Genomic DNA, 12395 nt, shown 5'->3' with positions numbered 1-12395 from the left:
GAAACAAGCTCCAGGCTCTGAGCCATCAGCCCAGAGCCCGACGCGGGGCTCGAACTCACGGACCGCGAGATCGTGACCTGGCTGAAGTCGGACGCTTAACCGACTGCGCCACCCAGGCGCCCCAGTGGTCTTTTATTCTTATGTGCTGCTGTCCTTTCTGTAATTTCTTTTTCTTCTAAGTTTTTTTTTTTTAATTATTTATTTTGAGAGGGAGACAGAGAGAGCACATGCACATGAGTTGGGGAGGGGTGGGTAGAGGGAGGGACAGAGAGAATCCCAAGCAGGCTCCATTCTGTCATCACGGAGCCCAGGGTGGGAAATTATGACCTGAGGCAAAACCAAGAGTCAGATGCCCAACTGACTGAACCACCCAGATACCCCCCTTTCTCTAATTTCTTAAAATTGGTATTTAGTCTCTTAAATAATTTTTAATTTTGATGGAATTTTAAGCTTGAAAGTTTAAGAACTGGCTCCCAAACTCCTCTCACCTAGATTTACTACCTCATTGCTTTATCTCTGTCTCTTTCTCCAACTTACTCCCTTATTATCTGAACCAATTGAGAATAATTTGGAAACACGCAATGTCTTTACCTCTGAAAACATCAATGTATCATTCCTAAGAAGGAAAACATTCTCTGACAAAACACTGTACAATTATTATAATTAGAAAATTTAACACTGATACGGTACTCTGGTCTAATCATTATTTTTAAGAAGGAAGGTACTGGAGTCACCACACTCTTTTGTACACCAGCTTTCATTGTGCACCACGGGTTCAAAGATAAAGTATTCTCATAGTACTATTTTGTAAGGAACCAAGTTGGTACCAAGGAGACGATGCTGTTTTGTTACCTGCTGACACGTCAATTGCTTCATAGTTTATTAAAAAGCCTTCATATGCAAGGTCAGAGTCAGCCACAAATACAAGCATTAATGCATTGGTACTGCTGGTAAGAGAGGGCGGGACTGATTTTCCACAATATCTGTGCGAAACCAAGAAGGAACACAGGTTTAAATTTTTTTTAGTATACTTGAAATGAGGGACCAAATATTAGAACATGTAAAAAATAAAATAGTATCCCCTATTAACCTGAAAAACCAAATATATTTCAGGCACAAAACATTCACAAAGTTGCTGAAGATCATCCTATTCATGATTACTTCCCTGAAATGGTTTTAAGTGTTATACTTACCTGTGTGGCTTGTCGTACATAAGAAGTTTAGTGAAATGAGATAGCAGAAGCTCTACTAAGTCACTGTATATCATATGAATTAACTTCTTAATAAAAATGTAATAAACTTACACAACAGAGGGAAACCATATACCATAAACTACAGTTTATAAACTACAGTCAACTCTATCATTGGAGGCATTATGACTTTGAGCAGATGACTCAACCTTGGCGCCTCTGTTTTCCCTTCTCTAAAATGGGGGTCATGATAGTAACTACGCCATAGAATTTCACAGAATTGTTTTCAGAATTTTGAGTTAGTATACTGTATAGAAGAGGCTTAGATCAGTGCCTAGAATAGTGAGCCCTATAGAGGTGGACTCTATTATCTTTAAACACCTGGCCTGTGCAGAGGTAAAAGATTGATTACTGAGCCATGTTAAATTTTTGCCTAATAGAACCAATGTGACTCAGAAAAACTATTCTAATAATGCTGAAAATAGAGAGTAATGCTGAAATTAATGCTAAAAGATATTCCAAGAGCTTATTTCTAGAGAAACACCTATGAGAGTGATTAGAAAATAGAAATCTCAAATCAAAGCAAATTAACCAAATGGAATCAAAGTAAATTAACCAAATGGAATCAAAGCAAATTAACCAAATGGAATGGCATGGGAAAAATATATAAAAACAAAAATAAGAGGTAGTGTTGAATATGGGAAATAGAGGAGTTAAGTTCCGAAGGAGGAAAAGAAAAATATGCATTGTTAAAGGATTTAATATCTCGATCAAAACAAAGGTAGGTGAATGAAAAATTTACATGTCTTTTTATATGCACATATTTACCAAATTTGGGCAAGATTATTACTGCTTATGTCACTCATCAAAAATTATATATTTTGCAGTGACTATGATCAAGTCTCATAAAAAAGAAGAAAAATTGTAAAATGAAAGATTAAGAGTAAGAGAAAAAATGAAGAGGGAGAAAAAACTAGGAGAAGAAATAAGTTTAAGAAAATAATGAATAAAGGGAAAATGTTTAAAATAGATGAGAAAAAATAAAATGAAATGTAAGAAAGAAGAAATAAAAAAGAAATCATCAGATCCCCATTTCCAACAAAGATGTAATAACAGGGGCTCGATATAAACTTTTACATGAAACAACTAAAAATGTGGACAAAATATATAAAGCAATGGATCTCAAGACACTGGATATCAAACAAGAAGGACAATGATTCTTCAGAGACAACAAACAAGTGAGTTTGAAAGCAAAACTGGAAATGATTACGTTGTTCCCAGGTAACTTAATATATCCTTAAAGAAAGCTCAACATATGTGGAATTTAAGAAACAAAACAAACAAGGGGTGCCTGGTTGGTTCAGTCAGTTGAGCATCTGAATATTGTTTTTGGCTAAGGTCATGATTCCAGAGTTGTGGGATCAAGCCCTGCGTTGGGTTCCACACAGAGCATGGAGCCTACTTAAGATTCTCTCTCTCTCTCTCTCTCTCTCTCTCTCTCTCTCTCTCTTTCTCTCTCCCTGTCTCTATCTCTAGCTCTATCTCTAGCTCTTTCTGCCTTCTTCCCTACTCACTCTCAGAAAGAAAGAAAGAAAGAAAGAAAGAAAGAAAGAAAGAAGCAAGCAAAGGGGGAAGAAAAGGAGTGAGGCAAACCAAGAAACACACTCTTAACTATAGGGAACAAACTGGTGGTTACCAGAGGGGAGGTGGGTGGGAGGATGGGTGAAATAGGTGATGAGTGCACTTGTGATGAGCACTGGGTGTTGTATGGAAGTGTTGAATCACTATATTGTACACCTGAAACTAATATGACACTGTATGTCACTAACTGGAATTGAAATAAATACTTAATAAAAAAATAAACCTCAAAAACACATATAGGAATATAATACTGTCCAGTACACAAAAATACAAATTTGAAAAAATATCTGGCATCTTATCAAATATTACCAGGCATGAAAAGTAAGAAAGTAGAATCCATAATGAGAAGAAAATTTTATCAATCAGAACACAGCAAGAAATGACATCGATGACTGAATTAGCAAACAAAAATATTAAAATAGTTATAACTGTATCCCAAAGATTTAAGAAGCAAGAGGAAAAAAATAATGTGTAGAGACATGGAAGATATAAAGATGGCCCAAATTGAATTTCCAGAAATGAAAACTATAATGTGTAAGATGAAAGATACACTTGGTAGGATTAATAGCATAAGAGACACTGCAGAAGAAAAGATTAGCACACTCGAATACACAGCAATGGAAGCTTTCCAAAATGAAACACCCAGAGAACAAAAACTCAAAATCTAATGAACAGAGTTCATGAATGAATTCTGGGACAATATCAACGGGCCTAAGACACCTATAACCAGAGTCCCCAAAGGGGACTAAACTAATGGCCCCCAAATTTTTCAATTTGATAAAACTACTGTATTTCAAGAAAAAGTATTTCAAGAAATAATGGCCAAAAAATTTTCAATTTGATAAAACTATAATCGCTCAGATCCTAGAAGCTCAATGACAAAAAATTATGCTAAGAAAAGCCAGACCCCCCCAAAAAAAGAATACATACAATATAATTCCATATTTATACAACTCTAGAATATGCAAGCTAATTTACAGCAATAGAAATGGTGGTGCTTTCCTAGGGGTGGGGATGAAGGATGGAAGTAAGGAATTATAATAGTCAGAAAATTATGGGAGTAATGGATGTGTATATTATCTTGATTTTTGTAATGTTTTCATGGGTATGCTTAACTTACACAAAACTTAATGGCTGAAGACTAAGGCTACAGAGTAGTAAGTAGTGATGCAGAAATGGTCATTAAGAAGCATGTTGATCTCATCTGGTTTTTATAACACAACATGATACATTTTAACATCCTTCAACACAATAGGAAAGAAAGAAAGCAGGAAACTTTTGTGTTAAGAAAAATAAATAAAAACAAAATATTCTCACCTCCCAAGAAATGTCCCAGAACCAGTGTCATAAACTTCCAAGTAGTCATTTGTGCAATTGTAATGAAACTCCAGATGAAATCTCCTGAATATCAAATGAATCAGGTAGCCAGGTTGGACTAATATATGCCAAGTACAGTTGATGCCATGAGGGTAGATATTTGGGTGGCCAGGACTTTGAATGATTCCTGTTGATTCTGTGAGAATTTTTCCACATGCTGTTGAAATGAAAACAATAATCATTATTAGAACCAGTAACCAACAAGCTACCTGAAAATTCAAACTAAAACAATTGGACCATAACCTCTTAAAAGCTGAAAAAGAAAATTGTTCCCCATATGCCACTTAAGTGAACTTAGTTCCTCCCTTATTAATGGAAATCAGTTAACTATTGATATGTACTGATTAAGAAATATATTTTTTCTTTGGCTTTGAATGTACTTTAAAATTTTTACAATGTAGATAGCTACACATCTACAGTGTAGATGAATTTTCTATAATAATTTATTTCCACTGTTTACTTTTTCTGCCAAGAGACAAAGCAGGAGAAAAAATCAGTATCTTACCTAATTCTGCAGTACTGAATTTAGCCATGAAACCATGATTTTCAGTAGAAGAACTTTTCACAAATATGACATAAAGAAAATTGTACACAGATGTTATAAATGAAGGTATGTCTGTGCCACAATATTTTTTATTTTCAGGAGAACCCAAAATGGAACTACTACCAATCTAGTAAAAAAAAAAAAAAAAAAAAAAAAAAAAAAAAAAGATATATTTAAATTTATTTTGTTAGGTATTATTTTTGAAAATTGCTTTGAAAATAATTATTTTTGAAATATTTTTATCAATGCAGTAAAAATAAATTGTAGCCACCACCAAAAAAACTCTATATCCATTAGCAGTCATTCCCTATTTCTGAACCCCAGTCTCAGATTGTCCATTCTGGACACTTCAAATAAATAAAATCACACGCTACGTGGTCTTGTGTGACTATCTTCTTTCACTCCATCTGTTTTCAAAATTCATCCATGTAACATGTGCCATTTCTTCATTCCTTTTTAATGACCTATAATATTCCATTATATGGATATACTACTTTTATTAATCCATTCATCATTTGATGGAAATTTATATTGTTTCTACTTTTTGGCTACCAAGAATAATGAGTATAGTCATTTATGTATGAATTTTTGTGCGGACATGTATTCATTTCCTTTGGATATACACCTAGAAGTGGAATTCCTGGATCAAATGATAAATGATAATTTCTGGATCAAATGTTTATTTTTTTGTGGAACTTGCAATTGTTTTCCAATGTGACTATACCATTTTATATGCTTACTAGCATTGAAAGTGTAAAAGATTCCAATTTCTCTATATCCTTGTCAACACTCATTATTTTATGACTTCATGATTATAGCCATCCCAGGGCTTGTGAAGCAGCATCTCATTATGGTTTGATTTGTATTTCCCTGAAGATTAGTGATATTGAGCACTGTTTCATATGATTATGGGGTATTTGTATATCTTCTTTGGAGAAATACATATTTAGATTATTTACCCATTTTAAAAATTAAATTGCTTTTAATTTTGATGAAGTCAAATTTTTCCATTTTTTCTTTTGTTGTGCTCTTTGTATAATATCTAAGAAGGCTTGGCCTAACCTAGGTGACAATGTTTTCTTCTAAAGTTTCATTGTTTTAGCTCCCACATATAGGTCTATGATCCATTTTTAATTAATTTCTGTGTATGGTGTAAGGAAGAGGTCTGCTCTCATAATTTTGCATGTGGATATTAAGCACCTTTTGTTGAAAATACTATTTTTTCTCACTGAAATGTTGTGGCACCCCTTTCCAGAACCATAAAGGTTGCTGGCTGTAAAGGTATGGATTTATTTCTATATTTCCAATTCTATTCTATTGTTCCATATTTTTGTCCTTACTCAACTAACATACTATCTTTATTACTGTAGCTTTGCTCCAGGTTTTGAAATTGGTCAAGTGTGAGTCTTCCAACTTGGTTCTTCTTTTCCAAAAATACTTTCTGGCATTTGCATATGAATTTTACAATCAGCTTGTGAATTTCTGCAGAACGTGTCAGCTGGGATTTTGATAGGGATTAAATGGAATCTTTAGATATATTTGGGGAGTACTACCAACTGAACAACATCAAGTCTTCTAATCCATGAACATGGGATGTCTTTCCACTTATTTAGGTCTTTAATTTCCTTCAACAATGCTTTGAGAGCACAAGTTTTACATGTCTTTTTAAAGACGTATTTCTCAATGTTTATTGTTTTTTTATACTGTTGTAAATGGCATTGTCTGCTTGGTTTCATTTTCAACTTGTTCATTGCTAGTGTATAGAAAAGCAAATGACTTTCATATTTTGCTCTTGTATCATGCAGCTTGCTGAATATGTTTGTGTGTGTGGATTCCTTCTAATAGTTTGTGTGTATGTATGTGTGAATTCCTTTTGATTTTCTATATACAAGATCATGTCACCTGTGAAAAGAGAGAGTTTTACTCCTTGCTTTTCATTTTGAATGCATTTTCACTCCTTTTAGTTGCTTAATTGCCCTAGCTAAAATTTCCAGTATAATGTTAAATAGAAGTAGTGAGAACAGACATCTTTGCCTTTTTACTGACAATAAGGGCAAAGGATTTAGTGTTTTATCATTAAATATGATGCTAGTTATGGGCTTTTTATACACGCCCATTTTGGGATTAAGGAAGTTCCCTTCTATTCCTAGTTTGTTAAGTATTTTTATCATGAAAAGATGCTGAATTTTGTCAAGCGCTTTTTTTGCATCTATTGAGGTAATCATGTGGAGAGTTTTTCCTTTATTTTAATTTACATCACTGATTTTTGAATATATACCAACCTTACATTCCTGGGGTAAATCCCACTTGGTCATGGTGTATATTCCTCCTTATATGCAGCTGAATTCAGTTAGCTAGTATTTTGTTGAGGATTTCTGCATCTATATTTATAAGAGATATTGGTCTATACAAACTAGTTTTGTTTCATATAGCTGATCTGAGGATAACATGACATAATATTTTTAATTATATTCCGCCAAATACAAATATCCAAAGTTATTTCACTCTTACCTCAATATAATCTGTATCACAGTGGGCAGAATTTCCTATTTCAAAGGCAGTGAAGTTGAGAATAACTACGTGGCTTTGGGGTTGGTAGATTGTCCATATGCAGACCCTTTCTCCTGGGTACACATTAGGATAAAAAGGTGAGCGAATGACCCCTTCTCCAGTTAATTCTCCTCCACAAGCTGTAAATATGAAAACGATAGTAGAGTTTGTTCAGAGATAAACGATTTTTGCCCCCACGCTCATTGCGAAGTTTAATTCTGCATAGAAATATAAAGGAATGCGATCTTACTATTAGAATTTTTTCCTTGCCACTAAAGGACATAAAAATGACTACATTATTTCAAGAAATTAAAATGTTACAGTCAGACAAATTAGAGACTTAAAAATTTTCTTACCAACTTGATAAACAGCTCTGAAACTAGCTCTCACAACTGAAACATCTACTTTAAGCCTGATCCAGATACTATTAGTAATGGATTTAATCTGAGAGAGAGTTTCATTGCCACAGGCTTTTCCAAGCAAGGTTTGATCATCTCGAACCTAAAGAGAAAAATAAAACAGATCTGTAACCCTAATCAACAAAATTACCTTGGCAATGGTGGATTATTTGGAGATGAAAAAATGGCACTTTCAAAATAAGTTATAATCTAACTTGGGTTACATATTTATATTATTTTTGAAAGTAATCAATGGGTCATTTTTTAGCACCATGCAATAACATTAAATATTGATAATATCTTAAACCAAAAACAAAGCCAAAAGCATGTAAATATTTAAACTGTTCTCCTAATAATTTCTACAATGTCAAAAGGGATATAAATGTACAACTTCTGATTATTTAGAAAACAACAAAATGTGAGAATATGATATACCAAAATATGCGAGTGTCAGCCACATTTGTAATTAAAGTAAGTCAAAGACTAAACTGCTTTTATTAATGAAAGAAAGAGACACAAATGTAGATTACAGAAAGAAGATTAAAGGAGTCAACTTAAAAAACTGGAAACAGGTATTAAAATGAGGGATAATAAAGTAAAAGTGAAACCTAATAAATAAAATACAAAAGAAAATTGAATTCAAGAATACATTCAAGAACTGTATTGGGGAGGTAGTTTGGGGGATGGGGATATTTAAGACATATCTTTGTCAATAAAGATAAAAGAAAATAAAGAAAAAATAAATAAACACAAATACACAAATCCAAAATGAGAAAGATGATACAAATACACAGATACTGATACATTCATTTCCTATGAATAATAATTCTTTGTAAAACTCTATGCTAATACAGTTGAATGTTTGAAATAATTATTTACAGAAAAAATAGAAATTACTAAAATTATCTCAAGGAGAAGGAAAATAAAATCTGAGTAGACAATAAACCATGGATTAAATTGAAAACATTATCAAATAGCTATGTCCCACCGCCCCCCAAAAAAACTTCCAGGAGATGCTCTACCTTGTCAATTATTTCAAGCTTTTAAGGAGCAGATAATTGTCACATATAATTTGTTCTAAGGTACCCTCACATATGGAACAATCTCCAACTAATTGCTCTCAGAACCATCTTACTAAATTCCAACAGAGAATAATACAAATGAAACTATGCATTGATCTCACCTATTTACACCGATATAAAAATCTTAAACGCAATTCTAGAAAAACAAATTTGCTTCATCGTTAGGCTTATAAACCAGTCATATGTGGGAATTTAAAGAATGCATGGATTATGTGAAATTACAAGTTATAAATTAAGCTCATCAATGGATCCAGTAAGATAAACCATGTTTCCATAGATGTAAAAAAAAAAGGAAGGAAGGAAGGAAGGAAGGAAGGAAGGAAGAAAGAAAAGAAAACAAAAGAAAAGAAAACAAAAGAAAAGAAAAGAAAAGAAAAGAAAAGAAAAGTCAGCATTCCTGTTTATTAAAAGCAAAACTCTTAGAAAGTTAGGAGGAAAAGAAAATTTCCTTCATACAATAAAGACCACCCGTTGTAAATCAATAGTCAGTGTCTTATATTGGCCATAAGCACAGTCTGTGGAGTCATACAGACCAGGCCAAAGCCTCTGCACTCTTGAGCAATCTACTAAATCTAAGCCCAACTCACGGCTTGTTCAAGCAAATACATGAAACACTAGGATAAATTCCTTAGCAAAATGCCTAGTAATAAAAAATGTGAACTGAAGAACAGCTATTGCTATTGTTGACATTTTTAGAGGTGAAACAATAGAGGGTCCTCACAAAACCAGGAATTGTTCTACGAATATAGATACTACTCCTGTTACGTAGAATTCTTTTGAGAGGTCTAGCCAATCCAAATATTAATTCATTTCCTCAACTAACATGATCAAGGCATCAGAAAGTGCCAGGCCCTGTGCAGGTGACGGTGCTGTGAAGGACAGTCAGCACGCTCAAGGATTCTAGAATAAGCAAGCACGTTTTTCTAAGAGCATTAGTGTCATGTTTGGGAAAGTACAGGAGGCTATATTACTACTTAACACGACGGTTCTCGATAGGTAGTGAGACATTTGAGAAATCTGTGAAGGCATTTTTTTGTTTTTGTTTTAATCAATCAACACAATAGTGGTAAGGCATTATTGCATTTAGTGGCTGAGGACCAAAGACACTAAACACCCTGAAAAGTGAGAGACAGACACACCCCAAAATTCTATTTCCTATGTGAACTTCACGTAGTGGCAGTTCTGTTACTAAGTATAAAACCTAGCTCTATTTTATATACTAAACCCAAAATATTTTTGCCCAATTTTAATACACACTGAATTTTCCAAGATTATAAGTTTTGTTTTGTTTTCCTGGAAATATGACAAGAGTTGGTAGCCATTTCAGAAGATCTGTCACCAACCTACACAGCCACGTCAGCCTGGGTTTGTACGGTGGCATTCACAGCGATTCAAAGAGAACATTTAAGGTTTCATTTTGTCTTCTAGTGCAGCTTGCCCAGGCTTTTAACTTAATGACATAAGGAAATATATATTTTACACTATTTCTCCTAAATCCTATACTTCCAACTTTATTTTTTTATATATATGTGTATTCAGGCTATATCATCTATGATTTTCATTTCAGAATAAAGAAACGGGTAATATAAAAAGGCCTTAAAGGAAACTGACTTTACCCTAAAACCCTGAACTCAAACAGGGCATCATAGAATATTTGTCAGTGGAAATAACCTTTAAATTGAGATTTGAAGGATTCCCAGGCTGAGGAAAATGGGCAATAAAGGGAAGATTTTAAAAGTCTGATACTCAAAGCGGAGGGCGAGGGGAGGGATATGGTTGCTCCCATCCATAACTGGTGAAAGCATATATAAATTTCTGGAAAATAATTCGACTATGTATCAGGAGGAGTCTTCAAAACGTTCATGTGGGACTCAGTAACTTCACTCCTTAACATCTATCATTGGGAAATCATTCGAGATACAGGCAAAGACACACAAGGATTCCCATTGAAGTTGCTCTATAATTAGAATATTGAAAATACTCCCAGTGTCTAATAATAGGAGGGTGATTAAATAAATTATGGAACAGCTGTATGATAGAATCTTACACAGATGTTAAAAATCACATCCCTCTCCACTGACTCATAACCAAACCAATCTGTTTCTATGAGCTGTAACATGAATTTTGCATATTGTCTTAAACTTATGCTAAATATCTCTCTAACCAAACAGATCTCTGGGGGAGGAGATAACGTCTGTCATGCCTTTAGCATCTAACATAGACCTTTGCAAACAGGTATTTGACAAACGTTTGTTGATTCATTAATTTTAAGGTGTGGTATGATGGTTCAATTTTTGTTAGAGACACAAACATACTGGCTCTTGGAAACCAAGAAGCATGAAACACAGAGTAATATATCACCCTCCTCTCTGATCCTCTGGGACTCCATGTTCCTCTGTTCAGACTGAAGTCTCTCTTTTGCATTTTGCCTGTTAGAAGATGACAAGAAGGGAGAAAAACGGCCAAATAGCATCAGAGCAAGCTAAAGTGGGCCATTCCCCTGGGACCTTGCTAATGAAATTCAAGGATTTTAGCAAGGAGAAAGGCAGCTGCAGTCCAAGCGTTTTAAGAGGAACTTATAGGGCTCAAGGGCCCTAAACCTCGAAGGCACAATTGATTTGGGCTGCATTTCTCTCTCTCTGTGGAAATGAAACTTTATTAATTCTGAATGGCGGTATTCTCTGTGGATCCTGGACATGACAGTATCTTAACCACAAATCCTTTGAAAGAGACAAATAAAGTTCATCAAATGTTCTAAAGTGATCCCCAATATTTGTTGCAGCCCATTCTGCATTCAATATTATAGGACTTGTGAATTTGCATGCCACCACCCCCCTACAAAAATACACTCTTGTCTTTGTGCTTAGGCACCAGGATAGACTGTATTCTTTTTCCTAAATATTTATATTCCTCCCTGTAAGGGGATCTAACATCTCTGCTCATTGCCATGTAACTTACAGCACCTTCCCATGGAGAATTAATACTTATTCTTTCTATTGACTGGGCTTGGCCTTAGGGTTTGCTTTGCCCAGCATAACATGAGCAGAAGTGATAATGCCATCTATCTCCAAGCAGAAGCTTTGGGAGTAACTGAAGGATTCAACCATCTTTTGCTTTCCTTTATTATTTTTTTTAATGTTTATTTATTTATTTTTGAGAAAGAGAGAGAGAGCACATGAGAGGGAAGGGGCAGAGAGAGAGAATCTCGAGCAGGCTCCGTGCCACCAGTGCAGAGTCTGATGCAGGTCTCGAACTCATGAACCGTGAGATCATGATCTAAGCTGAAATCAAGAGTCAAGACGTTTAACCGACTGAGCCACCCACGTGCCCCTTTTTCTTTCTTTTCTTACGAGATCAAGAACCTGGGTCCCAGGGACAAACGGAACAGAGTGAACTGCCTGGCAACAGAACTGTCACTGACCCAAAACCAACATGTTTATGTGGGCAAACAATAAATGTATGCTGTTGTAAATCACAGAAATTTTTGGTTTGTTATTGTTTTTGACTTGTATTGATTGCTATAGACAGTTTGTTATTGCAGTATAACGTACGGAAAAGTGATATGTATTTAAATCTGGATTATATTGGGGCGCCTGAGTGACTTAGTCGGTTA

General features: G+C 34.5%; 1 protein-coding gene across 1 annotated transcript in view; it reads right to left on the bottom strand.

The window, feature by feature from the left end:
* CUBN (cubilin) overlaps positions 1-12395 on the bottom strand; it is a 279400-nt gene that overhangs the window by 217963 nt on the left and 49042 nt on the right. The window contains exons 18-22 of the mRNA XM_040451314.1: positions 7659-7803; positions 7264-7442; positions 4714-4879; positions 4149-4365; positions 853-983 (exon numbers count right to left, since the gene is read on the bottom strand). Coding sequence (XP_040307248.1) covers positions 853-983; positions 4149-4365; positions 4714-4879; positions 7264-7442; positions 7659-7803 — 838 coding nt within the window. The remainder of the gene's footprint in view (positions 1-852; positions 984-4148; positions 4366-4713; positions 4880-7263; positions 7443-7658; positions 7804-12395) is intronic.

The sequence above is a fragment of the Herpailurus yagouaroundi genome, unplaced genomic scaffold (assembly GCF_014898765.1).
Source record: "Herpailurus yagouaroundi ecotype Mexico unplaced genomic scaffold, PumYag 203, whole genome shotgun sequence".
Classification (NCBI taxonomy): Eukaryota; Metazoa; Chordata; class Mammalia; order Carnivora; family Felidae; genus Herpailurus; species Herpailurus yagouaroundi.
Note: the sequence above shows the minus strand (reverse complement) of the source record. Positions and strands in the feature narration are given on the sequence as shown.